The sequence below is a fragment of the Vigna umbellata genome, chromosome 3 (genome assembly GCF_029865625.1).
Source record: "Vigna umbellata cultivar VRB3 chromosome 3, Vumbellata_1.0, whole genome shotgun sequence".
Lineage (NCBI taxonomy): Eukaryota > Viridiplantae > Streptophyta > Magnoliopsida > Fabales > Fabaceae > Vigna > Vigna umbellata.
In genome coordinates, this window is record NC_142167.1 from 9360347 (window position 1) to 9385411 (window position 25065).

Here is a 25065-nt window from a genome sequence, read left to right on the forward strand (position 1 = left end):
TAAAATTTACAAGCAATCAATGTGAATTCGGTTCAATTTGTTTGCATTCTTAAGCTAAATTTAACAAAACTTACCAATTTGACGTGATATACATATAATGATATAACTAAATATGGCAACAGGTCGGGTCGATCACGGATAGTGCCTACCCGCAACCCAACTCGCAAAATAAAATTTGTCCCGCAATCCGCACGGATACCGCTTAGAAAATACCTACGGATATTTTAAAACCCGTAGATACCCGCGAATATCAACAAAAAATTAAAAAAATATATTTTATATATTTTAAATAAAATTATAAAAAATATATATATAATATAATATAAAATAAATTAAATATATAGTAAAATTTAATTTTAATTAAATTTAACCTAATCAAATATAAATTAATTTTATTTTTAACTAAATTTAATTTAAAAAATAAAAATTAATATTTTTTTTTTACTTTTTGCAGATAGCAAATATCCGCATGAGAGCTTGTTTAATATTTGTATCCGATCCGTTTAGAAGCAGATATTAAAATATCTGTTTTTGCCATCTAGATATAACCATACTATCATATAGCCGATTAACAAAAGTCTCAATAGCCACCAGAAAAAATCAACATACCCAATTATCTTTTTTGGAACATTTTTTCAAACACCTATGACTCACCTGTTCTATGTTTTATCACCACTTTCACCATGAAAATGTTTCACACCGATTTTTTCTTCAAATTTTCAGTTCCGTTTCCCAATTTCATATTAATTAGCTTATAGGGAGGGAATTGTTCCTGCACCTTCACGTTCACCCAGCTACCACGTCCTCCATTCAATTTACTTTATGAATTTTTTATAAAGGCCACTATCTTCATAAATAAACTTATTTTTATCTTAATTAATTTTGATAATATATAATATTATTATAATCAACCAAATTAAAATAGGGATTAGGAGGGAGTAAGCCCCGTTCTGTTAGTCATGATGACCATGTGGATGACTGTGAAAATTGGCCAATTACTACGGCAGAACAAGCATAGGCTCCACACATGTCTCAGCCGCAAGTTCCAGCTCGTAGTGACCCTTTACAGGGCCTGCATTTCTGCAGTAAGGGCCCGGGGACTTTCCTAAGCCCAGCCAGAAGCATAGGCCCAATCACATCTCCCCTAATCCAGAGATACTAGTGAGTCAGGCGTAAAACCTTATATACATATTTTAACTTTCAATTTCTATCGATGTGGGACTTCGGCAATGCAAATCGTAGGTAATTTATTAGAATCATGTTCCCTACATATTAATAGATATTTTTTAACCGGATCTTAATTAAAAAGAATTCGCGATCAATTTTACTTCAAAAATACAAAGAAAAATAATAGTAAAAGTATTAAGAAAACAATTTTTTTTAGTTTATATATAAATGTTTCAAGTTTTACTAACTAACAAAATGTACGAGGTGCATGGTTGCAGTTTCATCATAAATTTGATTGTGCATGAAATATGAAAAATATTGCATTTATTTGAGTTTTTATTCATACAGCAACCCTATGATTGAGAATCCTATTCATTTTGATTTTGGTTTTTTTAGAATGGTGTTGATCACATCATGTGAACATTTATATGTCAGTGTATATAAAACAATATCTCTAGTTAAGAACAAATTCAACCATTAAGTCACCTTCTGATAATCCATTTGATAACATTTTTACAGCTGTAAAGATTCAACATACAGATCTTTGATATTTACCAAATTAACATTTTCGCCTTGCATTTAAATGCTCGGTTTTTCTTTTTCTTTTTCGTCACTTCCATGAGAAAATGCCATGTTGAAAGAAGAAACAAAGAAGAGCCAACAGAAGATAGTTAAATACGTTATGACATTCTTCATTCAGTAAATTCATGTCAACTAAGTAACTATTGTGAATCTTACTCTGCGTTGTTTCTTTATGCTACCCTTGTCTATGGTACTGGAATTTTTCAGACATGATTTCAGTGGCGGTCCTGTTTGTTTACTAGCTAATGGGGGCATATGAGCACAGCACTCAAATCTTACTCTGCGTTCTTTCTTTCGGCTTTCCTTTCTCAATGTATTGGATTTTTTCAGACATGATTTCAGTAAGGGCACGTGAGCAGAACGCTGGAACCCTCTTCTTTTGGGCTCAAAAGGGTCAAGCCAAAACTGGACTTTAGCCATACCAAACAAGGCCTTCCTTTTGGCATATTTATATGCAGCAACTGCAACACCTTCTTGTAAAAAGCACACCTGAGCCGAGCCACAGTAGAAAAAGACTCTTGTTTTAGAGGAATCTACCGAACCAACTACACTAAACTTTTTTAGTAACTCTTCCTTGGATGGAAGGTTGAAATTCTTGGGGAACTTCATGTGAAGGGATTTACAACAAGAGGGGACATGCGTTCTTGATAACTGTCCAGCTTTTGAATTGAATTTCGAAGAAGCAACACCTTGGAAGCGGTCCTTACCCTCTACCAAACAACCCTCAGAAAATAGTTCCGTTCCTTCAGACTTTTCTGAACTGGGAGTCGTTGTAACACTATCGCAACTCATTTGCAGACTTTCTTGGTAAAGAGATGAGTCAGATCCTAGAATACCTTTACCTTTTGCTGCACCAGCATCAACCTCACAATTATCAGAATGGAAGTCAAACGCCAAGTTAGACAATGATTCACAGTTTTGACTTCTTGTAGAATCCACTTTCTGAGCCTTGTAAGTGAAGTTCACATTTGTTTCACAAACGTACGTTGAGGCCTGAATGCCTTTCTGGATACTTCCTTCTGGTTCAAGCATCTTAATGTCTGAGATCCGTGGTCTGGTATGTTTTAGAATGTATGCATCCCTTTCACTTTCTTGAACTCCACTAGTTTGAGGCAAAACATGACATGAAGCTGATTTATCTAGTCGCCTTCTTTTCCTGTTAAGGTATACAATGATGTCTTTGTCAGGCAATCTCCAGCAAAGCTCCTGGCCATTGTCTTCTCTTTCATCAATATAGTTTCTCAAATGAATCATAAAATTGGAAGGAACTAAGATGTGAGTTTTACTCATAGTATCAATGTTTTCAAAGGAGATATCAACTAAGCCCCGGTCTGATATCTTTTTGAATCCCAGAAGGCTCTGCCTTGAAGATTTTAGTCTTTCTAGCACCATGTAAAGTGGCTCTAAAGAAGGACAGTCTATAAAACTCTCTGAAATAATCGGATGTCTATTAAAAAACAAGTGTGCAGAATTTACTTCCCAAACTGGAACCGTTGAGATCAATCTCTTCATAGCACCAAGAACTTTCTTTGACTGTTGGTTTTTGGATACGATCTGACATTTTACCAGGGATTCCAAAGCAACAGATTCTTGAGTAACTAAATGCCTCTTCTGACCCAAAATTGAACTTCGAATCAGCTTCAATTTATCACCTACAAAAAGCATACTGAAAAACATTATAACATGACGGGATAAAATCAATACACAGCCTCTGCAGTTCACTACAATGTATACTAAAGTCAGAAACATGACATTGGAGTATCAGATAACAACAAAACTGGAAAATCCAACATAGTTATCTCAACAGAAGTTTCTAAATTCAAGATGCCATTCACCATACGGGACCAGCAGCTTAGTTATGTCAAGAAAAATGGTAAACCTCAACTTATCAAGGCGTATAAATGTTACAAATTTTTTTCTCAACTCACAATAATCAATAGAGCCACATTGAGAAGTCGTCAATTTACAGCCAGAAACCTGGCTCGTACATTCAAAGCTTAGTCCAAAATACAACAGAATAACACAGAAATAGGAACTAAAATCAACAACTAGAAATTTTTCAAAAATAAAATAGACCAAAATTAAAACAAACCCTGCCAAAAAAGTTTAGTATCACACCTTTTCATACCTTCCTTCTAGCACAATCAATAAAATTTGTTGAAAATACTAAAGAAAATTACACCCACAGTCTAGATTTTTTTTCTTTATAATAATTTTTATTTTACATGCACCCCTTTAAAGTATAATTTGACCAAGAACTATTAAAATACTGAGACGAAATTGAAACAAAACTGCTATTAAACTAAACAGAACTACCTGCGACTTTAGTTTCTTTGTAAAGTTTCTTGTGCTTTAAAGAACAACAGCTCCGATAAGCGTGAACCTGAGCAACGACTCTAACAGCACGTGCGAAAGATGGGAGTTCGACCGACGGCGAAACGGCGGCGTCCAAAACAAAGCCCAAAACCTCAGTCGGGTCAAACCCGGAAGAACAGTCCGGCCCGTCAAGGCCCGTCAGACACCGACAACGCAGCCCGGAAATGATTCTCCGGCCGAAGAAGCGTAGCGCGGAATGAAGCAGCGGCAAATCAACTTCGTCGCGCTTAGCGATAAAGGGGAACGCTTCCTCGAAGGGGAGAATCTCGGAGTGGGAGACGTAGGAGGAGGGGAAAACGGTGTCTTTTTTGGTGTAGGAGAAAGAACAGGTGACATTGAGGCCAAGGTTGTCGGAAGAAAGAACCAACGCGGGAAGCCATTTGCGAGGGCAGAAGGGGAATCTGACCCACACCATGTCTCCTCTCTTCATCTTCTTCTTCTTCACACTCTCCATCGCAAACAAACGCTTCCTTAGTTTTCTGGAATCAAGCAAGAAGCTTGAGAATGATGATTCTCTCTGAGATGAACCACCTCTTAGGTTATGACAATTCTGGGGAATTTTCCCGCTATAAAAACTGGTCTTTGCAACTCTCAAAATTGATTGTTTAACCCCTTTGTTTTCAATAATTTTTTAAAAAAAGAGTTTAAAAAGTTACGAAAGTTGTCAATTTTTTTTATATGTGATTTCTCTCTTTCTTGTTCTCTTACCACTTATTCACTTGAATGAATTTCACTTGAATGAATTTAGAAAGGAAGATGAATTTTACTTGAATGAATTTAGAAAGGAAGATTGATTGAATAGATTTAAGAAAATTTGAAGATAAATATTTTGTTGTTTATTTGAATGGAAGATTATCTTAAATGAGAGTGGATTTGAAATTTTTTTTTTAATTTATTATATCAATCAAATTTTAACATTAATTTTCATAAACTTTACTTTTAAATCTATTCTCACTCACCTCAAAAATTTACTCAAATAAACAATAAAAAATTTACTTCTAAATCTTTTTAAATTCATTCGATCACTCTTTCTCAAATTCATTAGTTATTAGAAAGAAACCAAAAATTTCATAATATTATATCTCCTGCATTCTTAAATATCTTTAGTTAAACAAAAAGCTTATTGAAAGGTAATTAGAAATGAAGAATAAAAAAAATATTATCTTATTTATTAAAAGATGGAGTATTTGAAAATGTTTGTGAAATAATTTTGTTGATTTAAGTTAAAATACATATACAAATAGCAATAAGAACGTAAAGACATTGTCTTTTACATTGATATAATACTCTGAAAAAAAAAGAGGAAAAAAGTATGGTAGTGTTTATCTGTTTGTATTTTTTATTTTAAATTTTGAAGGCTTTATTTTTCATGTTTAATGGTAATAAAGTTGGATTTCTGTGATAGCTTTTTAATTATATATTAAAAAATTTATTAATTAAAAAGTAAAAGACTATTTTTTTTACAGAATTAAAAAGCGGTAGTAAAAATATGGATATTTCTACCTAAATCATTATTTTTTAAAGTTTGTTGCACTCATTCTATACAATATTTGGGTTAAATTATAACTATGTTGCCAGCTCTACAATTTTTTAATGCCAACATTAAGGTAAATTTAGGAGTGTCAAATATTATCTTTTTACAGTATTTTTTCCATTTCAATATTAAAAATAGGAAATGACAACATTTTATTAGCTAAATCATTTATTACTTGAATTTTATTTTATTTATATTAAATTTTATACTAAATGTGTGACGGTTTGTCTTTTGAATGTTAATACGATTAAAGTTTAGTCTGACTTTAATCAAAGTATTATTTATCACTTATTACTTATTCTTTGTTGCCAAGAATTAAAATGATAAAAAGCCACATAATATTATAAGGAAAATGTTATTTGGACAACAAAAGTTTGACACAGTTTTGACAACGGCCACGTGGCAGCTGTGCATTGGCTCAGTGAATTGAAAATAAACCAGAGAAAGGGAACCGGGGCGAGGGGTATTTTGGGTTTTCTAGATTAAATTTTTAAGATTTGGGACTTGGCGGTTTAGGGTGCGAAAGATGTTCGTTCAAGCCTTGCTTCTTCTCCTTCGTTCAAGCCTTCTATCTCGTCCGTCTTCTCTCTCGCTGTGTCGTCCTTCTTCTCGTTCGTTCAAGCCTTCGTTCTCTTTCCGTCTTCGAAGCTTCCATCCTCGGTTTCGTTCTCTCCTCCTTCTTCAAAACGTGCGTTGAAACCTTGGAGGATCTCTGTGGCTGTGTGTTCCATCTTTACCCTACCCACAGCGGTCAACCCTTCCATCCTTTGTGTGGGTCTGTCGTCCAAAGAGAAACCCTTACATTTTGGTGTAAGTAAAAATGGGCGAGCCCTGACATTGTGTTTTACTCTGTGTTTTTGGTTTTCATTAAGTTGAATGATATAACTGAGTGTGGAATGTTGTCTTGTTAGGGCCGTTGCAATGGAAGGGAAAAAAGCAAGTGTAAGAAAAAAATTAAATTTTTTGTTTATATATTATTTAATTATCTTACGGATTGTAGTTAGTAATAAATTTTTATGATTTTTTTTGTAGTGGCGACTTCTTATCTCGATGGATTCATCGATAATTATTGAAATGAATCGTTTACTCCGACAGTGTCATGTGGATCGGATTAGGATGACACCATTTATGTGGTGTTTGAATATTAATAACCCTGTGGAGGTGAATTTAAAATTATTGAAGGTTATGGTTAGCAAGTGGGTTGGAAATGATAACAGTTTTAGAGTTAGTCAAAAGTTGGTGCCCTTTAGAGTTGTTGATGTGTTGATGAGCTTAGGTTTAGAAATAGGTGGTTTAGAGATTCCCTTTGATGAAGTAGTTGGTGGATTGGTTGGTGAAAGTTTCAAATCAAAAACCATCAGTTTGAAGGACTTGACAGACATGTTTAATGTCATTGTTGATGATAAAAACATTGAAGTCGATGTAGTGTGTAGGTTATATATATTAGTTTGTTTGGTTGTTTTCTATTTCCCTAGGAAATCAAGGCATGTTTGTAACATGCCTTTTGGAGTGTTAGATGACTTAGATCGTTTGTGTCTATATGATTGGTGCACCGGTGTACATAAACACATTGTAGAGAATTTAAATAAATGTAAGAAGAAAATTATGGGAGCAGGTATCCCCCAGTCAGTCACTCTCAGTGGCAATGTGGCAGTGTTGCAGGTAATATGATATGTAGTTCACTATTTTGATGTAGTGCAGAACATTGTGAATTATGTTTGATGAAATAATTTTACGATATTTTAGGCTTGGGCGGTTGAGAGACTTTCTTTGCATGGTCATCCTTCGCACCGGTTTTTCCCGCGCATAATGAGATGGTTCCCGTTTAAATCAAGGACCGAAAAAATTGAAAATATTTTTATGACCGGAGATGTAAGTGTTTTGTTTTTCGTTATTTTGTATGTTAAAATGGATTGTCTATTTTGTCTGAATTTGTTGTGTGCTATTGGTGCAGTTAAATATGGAGTGGTATATACGAAATGAAGATCGTCATAGGCCGGAAATCCGTGCAGCTTTCAACATGGATGACGGAGGAATGAGTGAAGGATCCTTTGGTGAAGGATCCAAGGTTGACAAAGACGATGATGAAGAGGAAAGCTCTGATGACGGGGCATGGGAAGCAGGTGCGGAGGAGAGATTGAGGAAAAATAACGAACATATCAGAGCATTGAATGCCAAGATTGGAGTTCTGACTAGGGAGCTATTTGAAATTTATCAAACTCCAATCTTTCATGAAGAAGATGCATGTGGCACTGATGAAGAGGTTGGGGGTGGAGTTGATGAAGGACATGGAGTTGGAGGTGAGGAGAATGCTGAAGTTGGGGGAGATGAAGAAGGTGATGGACATGGAGTTGGAGGTGAGGAGAATGCTGAAGTTGGGGGAGAAGAAGAAGGTGATGGAAATGAAGTTGATGACCCCCTAGGTGCACATGCTGAAGTAAGAGGGGATGATGAAACTGTTGGTAACATTAATTTTATTGAAATAGATGATGATGCTGATGAAGAAGAACGGGAGGTCGTGCCATTGGCTATACCCCCATTGCGGAGTTTTGTTGGTGATCCAAGCACTAGTGTTGATGTAAACCAATTGTATACAGCAGTCAGCATCAGAGAGATTTACGTACACAGGTATATGGTATGAATTGTAGTTGTGGTTGAGGAATATGTATTGTTTGTGATTGACTAATATTTGTATGTTTAGGGTTGTAAGCGAAATAATTGGCCAAAGCTTGAGCACGACTTCAATTTATACTTTGGCCCCAATGAAACACGTTGATAACATGGTTAGTATTGTCACATTTGGTTGTGTTTCATGTTTTAGTCTATGTTAGTAATGTGAAATTTTTTTATTGTCTAGGTGGTGTTGTTTGCTTCTACGATCTTTATGTACTTTGAGAGAAGGTTGTGCGGTGTTGTTAAGAGGATTCATTTTAGTCCGTTATACTCGGTAAATAGAACTTGATATTGTATCATATTTATGATTGAAGAAAGTATTTTTGATCGATTTTTTATTGATGATTTTGAAATTGTCCACAGCACCATATTCTTACAGATTATAGGAGACGTCCACAGAATCACCATGTATTCACGCTTCATAACTATAACAGTTATTTGCGTTCCGATCATTTTCGACTTGAAGAATTACCCACAGCGGACTTTGTGAGTAACCTTGAATTTCCAAATTTTGTCGACTTTTGGTTGTAAATGTGTTACTGAAATTGTTTAAATTTTTTGTAGTTGTTTCTGCCATTTGTCCACGATGATCATTGGTGGTGTTATTCAGTGAAATTGAGGTCAATGGAGATTTTTGTGATTGATTCATTGGGGAAGGGGATTAGAGACCGCAAAAGGATAGACACAGCCGTTGTAAGATTCGACATCTTTCATTGTTGATTACCATGTGATTATGACATAACCCTGTATTGTTTAACTATTTATTGTATTTGTTAACTGGTAGGCTGAAAATATGGCACGGTTATTTTGCATCCTGATGAATACACCGGAAGGTAGTATTGGTCCTTTGACAGTTAAACAAGCAAATATCCCATCCCAACCAAACTTGTAAGTTTCTTCAACTGTACTGCCGGATTATATTGTGATGTATATGGGCAAAAGTAATCTGATGTTGTCGGTATATTATTTCAGACATGATTGTGGAGTAATAATGTTGAAAGCAATGGAAATCTGGGATGGAGATGAAAAATACAACGGGAAAAGCATGCCTGAATATACAAATGTAAGTTGGAACTGTGTGTTTGATAATATTCTTGTATGTCCTGGTTTCTAATGTGGAAAATGTTGGTTTCAGGAGGAGCTGCTTGGGATTAGAAAGAAATATGTGTGTGACTGGATCCTGGACAACGACAACATTAGAAGAATGGAAGCCCTACAGCTATACGGCATTGTCTAGGATTGCTAAGAAATTATCAAATTTTGACATGTATAAGATGTTCAAATATGTACCTAATGTTATTTGACAATTTTGACATGTATAAGCTGTTCAAATATGTACCTAATGTTATTTGACAATGTACAGTATGTGTTTGTAATAAGATTAGTGGTTGGATTTCGAAATGAATTGTTTTTACTTTGCGTTTGTGTTTGTTATAATGACAAAATTAGGGATTGAAAAATGAACGCAGCATTATAATAAAAATTTGAAAAGTACGAGACCATTTTGACTAAAATTAATGGTAATTAATGGGAAGGATTTGATCAACTTCTGAGTAGGGAGATGGGTGTTGGTCATTGATGTGAACGCAAGAAGCGTGGAGTGACCCGTGATGAGTAGGGGGACCAAGTAGTGCAAGGAATGAGTGAGAGTGCTGAAAAAATGCTCTGGTAATCGTTTACAGCACCCCTGTAAACGATTACCCGAGAGAAATTGGGAATTTGTACAAAAAGTACAACACAGGTACTCAGTCAGGTGAACAGGGGTCACCATTGGGAAAAAAACTGACTTTTATGCTAATCTGCACCTGTCTGAGGCATGTGCAGGTGTTCCAGTTGTGGGAGAGGGTGGCTGGTGATGTGATGTGAGTCCAAGGAGGGTGGGGAGACCCCTCATGAGTTGGAGGAGCAAGCTGTGCAAGGAATGAGTAAGAGTGCTGAAAAAAGGGTCTTGTAATCGTTTACAGCACCCCTGTAAACGATTACCCGAGAGAAATTGGGAATTTGTACAGAAAGTCCAACACATGTACTCAGTCAGGTGAACAGGGGTCACCATTGGGAAAAAAACTGACTTTTATGCTAATTTGCACCTGTCTGAGGCATGTGCAGGTGTTCCAGTGGTGGGAGAGGGTGGCTGGTGATGTGATGTGAGTCCAAGGAGGGTGGGGAGACCCCTCATGAGTTGGAGGAGCAAGCTGTGCAAGGAATGAGTGAGAGTGCTGAAAAAAGGGTCTTGTAATCGTTTACAGCACCCCTGTAAACGATTACCCGAGAGAAATTGGGAATTTGTACAGAAAGTCCAACACAGGTACTCAGTCAGGTGAACAGGGGTCACCATTGGGAAAAAAACTGACTTTTATGCTAATCTGCACCTGTCTGAGGCATGTGCAGGTGTTCCAGTGGTGGGAGAGGGTGGCTGGTGATGTGATGTGAGTCCAAGGAGGGTGGGGAGACCCCTCATGAGTTGGAGGAGCAAGCTGTGCAAGAAATGAGTGAGAGTGCTGAAAAAAGGGTCTTGTAATCGTTTACAGCACCCCTGTAAACGATTACCCGAGAGAAATTGGGAATTTGTACAGAAAGTCCAACACAGGTACTCAGTCAGGTGAACAGGGGTCACCATTGGGAAAAAACTGACTTTTATGCTAATCTGCACCTGTCTGAGGCATGTGCAGGTGTTCCAGTGGTGGGAGAGGGTGGCTGGTGATGTGATGTGAGTCCAAGGAGGGTGGGGAGACCCCTCATGAGTTGGAGGAGCAAGCTGTGCAAGGAATAAGTGAGAGTGCTGAAAAAAGGTGTCTTGTAATCGTTTACAGCACCCCTGTAAACGATTACCCGAGAGAAAATGCCAATTTGTACAGAAAGTCCAACACAGGTACTCAGTCAGGTGAACAGGGGTCACCATTGGGAAAAAAACTGACTTTTATGCTAATCTGCACCTGTCTGAGGCATGTGCAGGTGTTCCAGTGGTGGGAGAGGATGGCTGGTGATGTGATGTGAGTCCAAGGAGGGTGGGGAGACCCCTCATGAGTTGGAGGAGCAAGCTGTGCAAGAAATGAGTGAGAGTGCTGAAAAAAGGGTCTTGTAATCGTTTACAGCACCCCTGTAAACGATTACCCGAGAGAAATTGGGAATTTGTACAGAAAGTCCAACACAGGTACTCAGTCAGGTGAACAGGGGTCACCATTGGGAAAAAACTGACTTTTATGCTAATCTGCACCTGTCTGAGGCATGTGCAGGTGTTCCAGTGGTGGGAGAGGGTGGCTGGTGATGTGATGTGAGTCCAAGGAGGGTGGGGAGACCCCTCATGAGTTGGAGGAGCAAGCTGTGCAAGAAATGAGTGAGAGTGCTGAAAAAAGGGTCTTGTAATCGTTTACAGCACCCCTGTAAACGATTACCCGAGAGAAATTGGGAATTTGTACAGAAAGTCCAACACAGGTACTCAGTCAGGTGAACAGGGGTCACCATTGGGAAAAAACTGACTTTTATACTAATCTGCACCTGTCTGAGGCATGTGCAGGTGTTCCAGTGGTGGGAGAGGGTGGCTGGTGATGTGATGTGAGTCCAAGGAGGGTGGGGAGACCCCTCATGAGTTGGAGGAGCAAGCTTTGCAAGGAATGAGTGAGAGTGCTGAAAAAAGGTGTCTTGTAATCGTTTACAGCACCCCTGTAAACGATTACCCGAGAGAAAATGCCAATTTGTACAGAAAGTCCAACACAGGTACTCAGTCAGGTGAACAGGGGTCACCATTGGGAAAAAAACTGACTTTTATGCTAATCTGCACCTGTCTGAGGAATGTGCAGGTGTTCCAGTGGTGGGAGAGGGTGGCTGGTGATGTGATGTGAGTCCAAGGAGGGTGGGGAGACCCCTCATGAGTTGGAGGAGCAAGTTGTGCAAGGAATGATTGAGAGTGCTGAAAAAAGGTGTCTGGTAATCGTTTACAGCACCCCTGTAAACGATTACCCGAGAGAAAATGCCAATTTGTACAGAAAGTCCAACACAGGTACTCAGTCAGGTGAACAGGGGTCACCATTTGGAAAAAACTGACTTTTATGCTAATCTGCACCTGTCTGAGGCATGTGCAGGTGTTCCAGTGGTGGGAGAGGGTGGCTGGTGATGTGATGTGAGTCCAAGAGGGTGGGGAGACCCCTCATGAGTTGGAGGAGCAAGCTGTGCAAGGAATGAGTGAGAGTGCTGAAAAAAGGGTCTTGTAATCGTTTACAGCACCCCTGTAAACGATTACCCGAGAGAAATTGGGAATTTGTACAGAAAGTCGAACACAGGTACTCAGTCAGGTGAACAAGGGTCACCATTGGGAAAAAAACTGACTTTTATGCTAATCTGTACCTGTCTGAGGCATGTGCAGGTGTTCCAGTGGTGGGAGAGGGTGGCTTGTGATGTTATGTGAGTCCAAGGAGGGTGGGGAGACCCCTCATGAGTTGGAGGAGCAAGCTGTGCAAGGAATGAGTGAGAGTGCTGAAAAAAGGGTCTTGTAATCGTTTACAGCACCCCTGTAAACGATTACCCGAGAGAAATTGGGAATTTGTACAGAAAGTCCAACACAGGTACTCAGTCAGGTGAACAGGGGTCACCATTGGGAAAAAACTGACTTTTATACTAATCTGCACCTGTCTGAGGCATGTGCAGGTGTTCCAGTGGTGGGAGAGGGTGGCTGGTGATGTGATGTGAGTCCAAGGAGGGTGGGGAGACCCCTCATGAGTTGGAGGAGCAAGCTGTGCAAGGAATGAGTGAGAGTGCTGAAAAAAGGTGTCTGGTAATCGTTTACAGCACCCCTGTAAACGATTACCCGAGAGAAAATGCCAATTTGTACAGAAAGTCCAACACAGGTACTCAGTCAGGTGAACAGGGGTCACCATTTGGAAAAAAGTGACTTTTATGCTAATCTGCACCTGTCTGAGGCATGTGCAGGTGTTCCAGTGGTGGGAGAGGGTGGCTGGTGATGTGATGTGAGTCCAAGAGGGTGGGGAGACCCCTCATGAGTTGGAGGAGCAAGCTGTGCAAGGAATGAGTGAGAGTGTTGAAAAAAGGGTCTTGTAATCGTTTACAGCACCCCTGTAAACGATTACCCGAGAGAAATTGGGAATTTGTACAGAAAGTCTAACACAGGTACTCAGTCAGGTGAACAGGGGTCACCATTGGGAAAAAAACTGACTTTTATGCTAATCTGTACCTGTCTGAGGCATGTGCAGGTGTTCCAGTGGTGGGAGAGGGTGGCTGGTGATGTGATGTGAGTCCAAGGAGGGTGGGGAGACCCCTCATGAGTTGGAGGAGCAAGCTGTGCAAGGAATGAGTGAGAGTGCTGAAAAAAGGGTCTTGTAATCGTTTACAGCACCCCTGTAAACGATTACCCGAGAGAAATTGGGAATTTGTACAGAAAGTCCAACACAGGTACTCAGTCAGGTGAAGAGGGGTCACCATTGGAAAAAAAACTGAATTTTAGGCACTTCTGCACCTCTCTGAGGCTGGTGCAGGTGTTCCAGTGGTGGGAGAGGGTGGCTGGTGATGTGATGTGAGTCCAAGGCGGGTGGGGAGACCCCTCATGAGTTGGAGGAGCAAGCTGTGCAAGGAATGAGTGAGAGTGCTGAAAAAAGGGGTCTAGTAATCGTTTACAGCACCCCTGTAAACGATTACCCGAGAGAAATTGGGAATTTATACAGAAAGTCCAACACAGGTACTCAGTCAGCTGAACAGGGGTCACCATTGGTAAAAAAATTGACTTTTATGGTAATCTGCACCTGTCTGAGGCTTGTGCAGGTGTTCTAGTGGTGGGAGAGGGTGGATGGTGATGTGATGTGAGGCCAAGGAGTGTGGGGTGACCCCTCATGAGTTGGAGGAGCAAGCTGTGCAAGGAATGAGTGAGAGTGTTCAAAAAAGAGTCTGGTAATCGTTTACAGCACCCCTGTAAAGGATTACCCGAGAGAAAATGCCAATTTGTACAGAAAGTCCAACACAGGTACTCAGTCAGGTGAACAGGGGTCACCATTTGGAAAAAAACTGACTTTTATGCTAATCTGCACCTGTCAGAGGCTGGTGCAGGTGTTCCAGTGGTGGGAGAGGGTGGCTGGTGATGTGATGTGAGTCCAAGAGGGTGGGGAGACCTCTCATGAGTTGGAGGAGCAAGCTGTGCAAGGAATGAGTGAGAGTGCTGAAAAAAGGGGTCTGGTAATCGTTTACAGCACCCCTGTAAACGATTACCCGAGAGAAATTGGGAATTTGTACAGAAAGTCCAACACAGGTACTCAGTCAGATGAACAGGGGTCACCATTGGTAAAAAAATTGAGTTTTAGGCACCATTTTGTATGACATAAATAAATTCATTATAACACACCATTAATAGAGATTCAGTTACACAACATACAGAACAAAATGATACATTGTACGTTTCAAATATTACAGTTATCCATGAAATACTTATAATGGTGTTCATATAAAATTACAGTTATCCTAAACCCACTATTGGTTGTCTGCTTGATTGGACGTTGACGGTTGGTCAGATGGATGGACAAATTTGCGGAGGATGTCATCCACATTGAGTTCCTTCTCTGCCCACATAGGAAGTCGAATGACAGGTTTTGGTGTCTCCTTGACAAGGTCAATTGTAGGAGGAGAAACTTCAGCTGGAAATACCTTCACTATAGAGCGATGCGTAATATTGAGGTAGTGGTTTTGCCTAAATGCAGTGAAGGGGTGGACCTAAATGTACAAACGGAATTTGTAAGAAGAACACTTAAATACCAATAAAATAATTATGGTAGTTAAGTACAAATTTGATGGCTTACAAGATTGAGTATGATAACGGAACCAACTGCGATATTTTCTGCAATTTCAGGATCTTCAAGAGCTTTCTTGTGCAAGGAAGCCTTCATCGTGGCAGTTGGGTCCTTAAGAGTCAACTGCATATCTCCCAACCCATTGGGCTTGCACTCTTTCAATATGCAAACCACCAATGGAAGGACCTCAGCTGATTTTGCCTCTTGGAGGGAGTTAACGTTCTCGAATTTTCCATCCTTTACGAGACCTATGATAACAAAATATTAAAACAAATTACAAGTATTAAAGGTAATAATGTTGTTCGAAGCGTGTATGAGATTGAGTGTACCGTGGTGTTCAATAAACATATGTGCCCATTTCCAAGCATTGGAGTTGAAATCTCGTTCATAGGTTGCGTCAGCAACATCACGAGCAAATTCTTGTGTCGATTTCGGTTGTTCTGTTCCCGTTCTATTCATGAAAGCTGCTTGGATGTTACCTGCAGGACCAGGAATAAGCGTTGCGGAAGCATCGCATTTTTTCAAAAACGATTCAAGGACATCATCATCATAAACAAGGTCTTCCCATGCATCCATGATTATGCAGAAATTTCCTGTCCACATAAAAATTGTAGGTTAAGGACGATACATCAGTGGGATGATTAAAGAAGTCACTCACAACTAAACAATGGTAAACGGGTTACTGTCACCTGATTCAAGCCAACAGAATTGGTTTCTCCCCGAATTTGAAATACAAGTACGTGAACGATGAAATTATATGAAATCAATGTAACGAAAAAAATATTAATATTATATCTATTTCCATTAACTTAACTTATTCAAATGAAGTTACATTAATTGTGGGGAGATAGTCTGATTTGATGGGTAGCCTTTAAAAGTGAAAAGCATTGATTGGGGGTTAGGAGAGAGAAACTTTTTGCTGACAACCATCAATGCATGCTTTCACAAGATAACCAAAGACGTGTATGACAAGGCAAAAATATGACCTTTGGCGGGAATACACAGCTGCGTCAACAACCAACTTTAGAATCCAACGTTCACACTTATTTCCATTGACCAAGCACTTCCAGACAACTTACCCGGGTGTTCATTAAAGAGAAGGGCCAAAACGAAGTTCGGAGGGTTGGTGAGAAGCACATAAGGATCATTTATGGTGGACTTAAATGTAGAAGATGAGGTTGGTTAGGACCACTGACCTTCATTAAAGGGCACACCATTTTTCACCAGGGTACGTTTTAATAAGTTCTTCGAAAAGATTTTATTTTCATTATTTTTGTAGTTGCCAGTGGTCATAGGGGTAAGTGTGATTAGTGAATATAATTTGCTTTATCTCTAAAGGTGGGTTTAATGTCAACGCACACAATGGATGGGGATCAAGGGAATGACTATAATGACAATGTTGATGAGCCCAATGAAAGTTTAATGGAGATTGACCCAACAGTGCATATGTGTTTTGACTCAATGGTTGAAGCAAAAACTTTTTACACAAACTACGCCATTAGACGTGGGTTTGGCGTGCGGACTAGAACTTCTAAAAAAGATAAAGACAACAACGTCTACTACCTCAGAATAGTTTGTTCAAGGGAGGGAAAATATGTGTCTTCGGTCAAACCAGTGGTAAAAACACTTCCAAGTCAAATTAACCAATGTGGTGCTGGGATAACCATTGCAAAGAAGGAGGACAAGTGGTTTATAAGGACCGTTGTTCTGGACCACAACCATGATCTTTGTCCAAATAACTCCAAACTATTTGCAGCCAATAGAAAGTTAAGCATGCATGCAAAACACACGTTGCAGGTAAACCACGATGCTGGAGTTAGGTTAAATAAGAGTTTCCTTAGCATTGTGAACGATGCGGGGGGATATGAAAACATGGACTTTGTGGAGCGGGACGCTCGAAACTACATTGGCCAACACAGAAGATCTTTATGTAAGGATGGTGATGGTCAGGCACTCCTACGACACTTTTCGTCAATGAAAGATAGAAATAACGAGTTCTTCTATGACATTGCTCTGGATGAAGGGAATAAAATCTGTAGTGTGTTTTGGGCTGATGCAAGAAGTCGTGCTGCATGTGAAGAATTCGGTGATGTTGTTTCCTTTGACACCACTTACTTAACAAATAAGTACGACATGCCATTTGCGCCTTTTGTTGGAGTTAACCATCATGGACACTCGATTTTACTTGGTTGTGGATTGTTGTCTTCGGAAGACACTGTCTCATTTGTCTGGTTGTTCCAATGTTGGCTAAGATGCATGCGTAATAAGACTCCTGAAGGTATTATTACTGACCAATGCAGAGCAATGGCCAACGCTATTGAACAAGTGTTTCCTCATACGAGGCACAGGTGGTGTTTATGGCACATCCTTAAGAAGTTGCCTGAAAAATTGCACGGGTATAGAAATAATCCCGTTATCAAAACCAAACTACATGCGCTTATATATGATTGTATTTGTCCATCAGAATTTGAAAATGGTTGGAAGGAACTACTTACCAAACATGGATTGGAGGAAAATGAATGGCTATGTAATTTGTACGAAGAGAGACATAAATGGGTCCCGTGTTACTTGAAAAAAGATTTTTGGGCAAGCATGTCTACCACTCTGAGAAGTGAGGGAATGAATGCCTTTTTTGATGGATTTATCAATTCTACAACAACACTTCAACAGTTTGTGGTCCAATACGACAATGCACTTAGGGTAAAGGCGCAGAAGGAAATAGAAGCCCACTTCTCCTCCATGAACACCACTATTGCATGTGGTTCTCAGTCACCAATTGAGAGACAATTTCAAGTGGAATACACACATGCAAAGTTTGAGGAGGTCCAAACTGAATTCCGTTCAAGGATGAATTGTTTCATCAAAGACACCTTAAAGGAGGACTTGTGGAACACTTACACTGTAAAACAGGAACGAATGTGGGAGGGTAATCGTGTACCGGATAAATTTTACAAAGTTCAATTTGATCCGATCACACAGACAATCACTTGCTCTTGCCACCTCTTTGAGTTTAGAGGAATTATATGTCGCCATTCCCTGTTGGTATTTGGCCAAGAAGATGTTTACAGGGTTCCCTCACAATACATTTTGAGGCGCTGGAGCAAAAACATTCGAAGAAGACACACACTAATAACAGCATCGTATAGTAATTCGACAAATGAACCACGGATGCAAAGATACAAACTGTTGTGCAAACGTTTTTATGAAATTGCTGAAGTTGCATGTGAGTCTGAGGAAGCTAGTACTGAATTGGAAAAAGAACTTAATTGTTTGGGTACAAAATTTGGATTCAGTTCTTCCATGACAAATAACATCATCAGTGATGCAGGCCAACTAAGATACGATACTGGTGCATGCACGTCAATACCACTTACTCCAGTTGGAACATCTGATGTCCTTGTACACAGTCCTGCAACTGTTAAGCGAAAAGGACGTCCACGCACAAATAGGTTGAAGTCCACTGTTGAGAAAAAAACCAAAAGAAGAAAGTCAACTTCATTGACAAACACTTCAACACCACCCACCGAACAATGCGTGAGTCATTATTTACGGTCAAAATATTTATTAAATAGTTTTTAGTCTATCAATTATGTTTAACTTAGTAGTTTTGTTGTTTCAGGGCGAAAGACCAAGTAATGTTGTTGAATGTGATCACCGTGAACAATTTGAAGCGGACACTATCCAACTATCACAAGATACCGAAATCGGTCATTTTGGATTTATGTCGTTGTTGTCAGCTGTACATAACAATTTCGATAACAACATCAACTGATATATACAACTTGTTTGCTGCTTATTTTGTATCTTTTTTCTGCTTTTGAAAGTTAAAATGGTCTTCCATGAAATTCCTTTAATGAATGTATGTAATGCATATGACCACACCAGTATTTGTTATTGTAATCGATTACGGGGCTCTGGTAATCGATTACGAGCATCGTATTGTAATCGATTACGAGGCTCTGGTAATCGATTACTGTGTTCAGTTAATTAAACCAAATTATCCCACTTCATAACGTGTATAACTTGCAATCGTGTTCATAACCGCCCAAAACACATCCTTCCTCAAATTCGTTTCGAAAACCTCTCTTCTGTCAGTGCAAAACCCTAAACGAAATACAATGGCTGATCATGGAACGAAGAAACAAAAGGCATCTTCTTCCGTTGGTGGACGTCGCAGTCGGCGGAGTCCAAGCCCATCACCATCGTCATCCCCTCCAACGCCTACCAATGATCTCTTCTCGTCGGATGAGCAACAGGAGAAATATGCCCAACATTTCGTAAATCGGGAAATTTTGGAGAGTAAGTATGTAGAGGAGGAATACTTTCAACGAAAAAATTTTCAATTCTATGACATATTACACGAAGCTGGGCTGACTAAATTTGTGTGTTTAAGAAGACATTACCACCCACAATTAGTCAGAGTGTTCTATAGCAACATGTCAATATCGGATACGGGGGTTATTCGAAGCGAAGTTAGAGGGGTCAAAATTAGGGTGAGCCCTAATCTTTTTCAACAACTGACTACTCTCCCATCTGATGGTGTTTGTTACGAACGCAAAGTTGTAGATGAGTGGAAAGAACAATACGATTATGTCACTGCAAGGCAACTAGTGTGTAGAGATGATGCAGCCATACAATCTAGAATACTAGCGGGGCAAATGAAGGTTCAACCAAGGATACTTCATTACGTTCTCACTAGAGTATTAATTCCTCGTGCAACCAATATTGGTCAGGCATCCGAAGAGGATATTATGCTGCTATGGGCATTTTTCAATTCCATTCAAATTAACTGGGGACATCTTATTAGATATAAGATGAAAAGAGCATTAAGGGAGAACGCAAAGTTGCCGTATCCACATCTGATAACCATCTTCATGGAACACTTTGAAGTGCCTACTGAAAGTTATCCCATTTCAGAACTGAAGTTCAAGCAAAGAATTGGTTGTGAAGTTGTAGCATCATTTGGTTATATGCAAAATGATGAAGGAGAATGGGTTCCCAAAGGCAACGCCCCCCATCCCCCCTTACAAGAAGGTCAACAGAATCAAGGACAAGATGATGAACAAGGCAGTTCATGTACAACACTAGATAATGTAATCAACCGCATAGAACAACTTCAAACCTTTGTTGGTACAAGATTTGATGCCTTTGAAACTCGATTTGATGCCCTTGAAACAAGATTTGGAAACATGGACATGGTCATCACTACAAGGTTTGATGAGTTGCAATCGCGCGTTGGGAACATTGAAGAACAACTGCAACACTTGCCAAGTGCTTCTGGAAACAATCCTCAGACTTAAAATTGCTTGTTTAGGCTTTCTTTACTGCATTTTAAAGAACTATGTACTCTAGTTCCTGCTTTGATCATTTCAAGTATTTAATAAAATGAAGTTGTTTAGTTTCAAAATGGTTCCTCAATTCTCGACATTTATTATGTAATGTTCAATTTATGATACACTTAATACCATGGCAGTTGTGAGTAAAACACCAATAAGAATAACCAATACCACTTAATAACACTGCAGTTGTCTGTAAAACTAAAACTCAGTTTTTTTCCCAATGGTGACCCCTGTTCATCTGACTGAGTACCTGTGTTGGACTTTCTGTACAAATTGGCATTTTCTCTCGGGTAATCGTTTACAGGGGTGCTGTAAACGATTACCAGACCCCTTTTTTCAGCACTCTCACTCATTCCTTGCACAGCTTGCTCCTCCAACTCATGAGGGGTCTCCCCACCCTCCTTGGACTCACATCACATCACCAGCCACCCTCTCCCACCACTGGAACACCTGCACCAGCCTCAGACAGGTGCACAAGTGCCTAAAACTCAGTTTTTTTTCCAATGGTGACCCCTGTTCATTTTACTGAGTACCTGTGTTGGACTTTCTGTACAAATTCTCATTTTCTCTCGGGTAATCGTTTACAGGGGTGTTGTAAACGATTACCAGACCCTTTTTTCAGCACTCTCACTCATTCCTTGCACAGCTTGCTCCTCCAACTCATGAGGGGTCTCCCCACCCTCCTTGGACTCACATCACATCACCAGCCACCCTCTCCCACCACTGGAACACCTGCACCAGCATCAGACAGGTGCACAAGTGCCTAAAACTCAGTTTTTTTTTCCAATGGTGACCCCTGTTCATTTTACTGAGTACCTGTGTTGGACTTTCTGTACAAATTCTCATTTTCTCTCGGGTAATCATTTACAGGGGTGCTGTAAACGATTACCAGAGCCTTTTTTCAGCACTCTCACTCATTCCTTGCACAGCTTGCTCCTCCAACTCATGAGGGGTCACCCCACACTCCTTGGCGTCACATCACATCACCATCCACCCTCTCCCACCACTGGAACACCTGCACAAGCCTCAGACAGGTGCACAAGTGCCTAAAACTCAGTTTTTTTTCCAATGGTGACCCCTGTTCATTTTACTGAGTACCTGTGTTGGACTTTCTGTACAAATTCTCATTTTCTCTCGGGTAATCGTTTACAGGGGTGCTGTAAACGATTACTAGACCCCTTTTTTCAGCACTCTCACTCATTCCTTGCACAGCTTGCTCCTCCAACTCATGAGGGGTCTCCCCACCCTCCTTGGACTCACATCACATCACCAGCCACCCTCTCCCACCACTGGAACACCTGCACCAGCCTCAGACAGGTGCAGAAGTGCCTAAAACTCAGTTTTTTTTCCAATGGTGACCCCGGTTCATTTTACTGAGTACCTGTGTTGGACTTTCTGTACAAATTCTCATTTTCTCTCGGGTAATCGTTTACAGGGGTGCTGTAAACGATTACTAGACCCCTTTTTTCAGCACTCTCACTCATTCCTTGCACAGCTTGCTCCTCCAACTCATGAGGGGTCTCCCCACCCTCCTTGGACTCACATCACATCACCAGCCACCCTCTCCCACCACTGGAACACCTGCACCAGCCTCAGACAGGTGCAGAAGTGCCTAAAACTCAGTTTTTTTTCCAATGGTGACCCCGGTTCATTTTACTGAGTACCTGTGTTGGACTTTCTGTACAAATTCTCATTTTCTCTCGGGTAATCGTTTACAGGGGTGCTGTAAACGATTACCAGAGCCTTTTTTCAGCACTCTCACTCATTCCTTGCACAGCTTGCTCCTCCAACTCATGAGGGGTCACCCCACACTCCTTGGCCTCACATCACATCACCAGCCACCCTCTCCCACCACTGGAACACCTGCACCAGCCTCACATAGCTACAGAAGTGCCTAAAACTCAGTTTTTTTTCCAATGGTGACCCTTGTTCATTTTACTGAGTACCTGTGTTGGACTTTCTGTACAAATTCTCATTTTCTCTCGGGTAATCGTTTACAGGGGTGCTGTAAACGATTACCAGACTCTTTTTTGAACACTCTCACTCATTCCTTGCACAGGTTGCTCCTCCAACTCATGAGGGGTCACTCCACACTCCTTGGCCTCACATCACATCTCCATCCACCCTCTCCCACCACTGGAACACCTGCACAAGCCTCAGACAGGTGCACAAGTGCCTAAAACTCAGTTTTTTTTCCAATGGTGACCCCTGATCATTTTACTGAGTACCTGTGTTGGACTTTCTGTACAAATTCTCATTTTCTCTCGGGTAATCGTTTACAGGGGTGCTGTAAACGATTACCAGACCCTTTTTTCAGCACTCTCACTCATTCCTTGCACAGCTTGCTCCTCCAACTCATGAGGGGTCACCCCACACTCCTTGGCCTCACATCACATCACATGTTACTCAAAATGACCACTCAAAAACCAACACCTTACAAACAGGCCTGCAACTTAGGAGACAAAAAAAATTACGACATTCTAAAATCGATAATGGTATTGAATACATATAATATGAGACCAATTCAAACCAAAACTCAAATTTTATTTCATTGAACCAAATTGGATACATTAAACATTGTTATCTTAATCTATTTACAATGATTACAATTTTCATTACTTTCCAAATAACATTTTCAATCAACTAAATACACAGATCACTCATTTTTTATTCTAAGCACTACGGTCCCGGTGTATGGAGTCCTAAGTGCTCTTCCCTTGTAACGCCTTCGTGATCCAACCCTAACATACGTCTTCAAAGGTTGTTCATTTCCGTCAATGTCAGTAGGGGATACAAAACCAGTGTTCACAGATGGTTCTGTACGAGGCACACTTTGTCCAACGTCATATTTGTTTTGCCTTCTTGCCTTCTCTTCAGCCAATTGTGCCTCCAAAGTTGCAACCCTCCTTTTAAGTTCTTCAATTAGAAATTCTTGTTCCTCTAAGGCACGCATAAAAGTTTCTCTGCGAATTCTTTTTTGTTTCTTCTTTCCTCTTGGTTTAGCATCATTTCTTTTAGGTGTTGGTCTGTATTCCTCCTTATCCTTCGTTGAAGGACCACCATAAACATCGTCAACAACCTGAAATTTAACAACACATTACAGATTACACAACTTTGGTCAATATATGAAAACATAACAAAACTTTCGATAACAAACAGCTTACCAAACCTGTCTCCATACACCGTTTAACGAACTTGTCTCCAACACTTATATTCATCCAATGCAATATTCGTGGAAATTTATCAATAGGACCTTTTGGTGGAACAAAGAGCTCAAAAAACCATACCTAAGACAAATAAATCATCTTAACTTGTAAGAAACTTAATTCAAATAACAATTTAAGTAAGTACATCAAATACTATTAATTACCTGCATCATGTACACACAACCGTCGACGTAAACGTTTGAAATACCTTTGCCTTTCTTCAAGCCTTTTGAAGCTTTGCACAAACTATGTAACAGATAACGATAAACTACACTACCCCAACAATAACTACCCAAAGCACTTAAGTTGTCAACAAGATTAAACATTACGGGAAACACTTTCCCGCTACGTTTTGGAAATAAAATCTCACGTATCCCTACCAGGAGGTAAAGGCTACAAAAATGAGAACAAGGAATCTTCTTCTTTTGTTTTCGCATTAGAATTTTGTATATTGAATTCAATTCCTTTGTTCCTTTGCCTATGTATTTCACACATTCACTATTGCCCAACTCTTCCTTTAAGTTAATGTTTGCACCATCTGTACTCAGTCCCAACCCTAAATATATATCATTTTCATTTATATTCAAAACTTTATTCCCAACTAAAAAACCACTACTACAGTCGTCCCACTTACCCAATAACTCACTCAGTATATTTCTACCTACTTTAACATTGACATTGACATCTAAAAACCAAGCAAATGGAGTTGTCGCAATCAATGATCGATGCTCCTTTGTTAAGCGTTCGTTCAAAGTACATATATACTTTGTCGAAAAAGAGTGACGAACACTCAACTGCATAAACCAAAATCAAATCATCAAAACAACGAAACCCAATAACCCAAGCACCACAACCCAACGATACGAACCCCAAACATTAACCCAAATCAAATAACCATGCTACGAGATGCCCAAACCGAATAACCAAGCTACGACATGGAATGGAAAACCACTTACCTTAGTCGTCGGACAATCGTCACCGGAACTTGCCATTCCGCACGATAACAGGACACCAAACTGGCCGGAGACAACACGATGCAAATGGAACGAAGCGAGACGAAACGCGACCTTCGGCCTATCAAGAGAACGGACCTTCGTTTGCAATGGAACAGAGAAAGGGAAAGGGGTATTTTAGGATTTTCACTCAAAATAAGGGTTACGGTCATAGGTTTTAAAAAAAAATAATTTTAAACGAACCAATGAGGTGGCGACACGTGGCGTTGTCAAAATAGTGTTAAGAATCCGTTGTTGGAATATCGCGGTCCATATTATAATATTATCTTACACATATATAAGTTTAAAATATTATAATAGAATGATTTTAAAATATTAAAATTAAATATTTCAAGTTTAAATGTTAAATTAAAAAATAAATAGATTTTAAAAAAGGATTAGAGCAGAATG

At 39.6% G+C, this 25065-nt stretch overlaps 4 protein-coding genes and 1 non-coding gene across 5 annotated transcripts; 2 read left to right on the top strand and 3 right to left on the bottom strand.

The window, feature by feature from the left end:
* Nucleotides 1-925: 925 nt before the first annotated feature.
* Nucleotides 926-1152, bottom strand: LOC148201590 (RNase MRP). Its single transcript, XR_015785359.1, has one exon.
* Nucleotides 1153-1602: 450 nt separating this feature from the next.
* LOC124822153 (uncharacterized) lies at nucleotides 1603-4670 on the bottom strand. Its single transcript, XM_047294119.2, has 2 exons — nucleotides 4066-4670; nucleotides 1603-3401 (listed from the first exon to the last, which is right to left on the bottom strand). Exons 1-2 carry the CDS (start codon nucleotides 4577-4579, stop codon nucleotides 1882-1884), a joined length of 2034 nt encoding a protein of 677 aa, XP_047150075.2. The 5' UTR covers nucleotides 4580-4670; the 3' UTR covers nucleotides 1603-1881.
* A 1911-nt stretch (nucleotides 4671-6581) lies between these two features.
* On the top strand, nucleotides 6582-9752 carry LOC148201591 (uncharacterized). Its single transcript, XM_088110677.1, has 10 exons — nucleotides 6582-7321; nucleotides 7406-7531; nucleotides 7614-8287; nucleotides 8361-8442; nucleotides 8517-8606; nucleotides 8696-8818; nucleotides 8897-9025; nucleotides 9117-9220; nucleotides 9305-9395; nucleotides 9468-9752. Exons 1-10 carry the CDS (start codon nucleotides 6710-6712, stop codon nucleotides 9567-9569), a joined length of 2133 nt encoding a protein of 710 aa, XP_087966803.1. The 5' UTR covers nucleotides 6582-6709; the 3' UTR covers nucleotides 9570-9752.
* Nucleotides 9753-16346: 6594 nt separating this feature from the next.
* LOC148201592 (protein FAR1-RELATED SEQUENCE 5-like) lies at nucleotides 16347-18889 on the top strand. The gene is made up of 2 exons (XM_088108445.1): nucleotides 16347-18651; nucleotides 18737-18889. Exons 1-2 carry the CDS (start codon nucleotides 16465-16467, stop codon nucleotides 18887-18889), a joined length of 2340 nt encoding a protein of 779 aa, XP_087964571.1. The 5' UTR covers nucleotides 16347-16464.
* A 4160-nt stretch (nucleotides 18890-23049) lies between these two features.
* Nucleotides 23050-24798, bottom strand: LOC148201593 (uncharacterized). The gene is made up of 4 exons (XM_088110689.1): nucleotides 24619-24798; nucleotides 23827-24456; nucleotides 23621-23743; nucleotides 23050-23535 (listed from the first exon to the last, which is right to left on the bottom strand). Exons 1-4 carry the CDS (start codon nucleotides 24652-24654, stop codon nucleotides 23113-23115), a joined length of 1212 nt encoding a protein of 403 aa, XP_087966815.1. The 5' UTR covers nucleotides 24655-24798; the 3' UTR covers nucleotides 23050-23112.
* Between the last annotated feature and the right edge of the window lie 267 nt (nucleotides 24799-25065).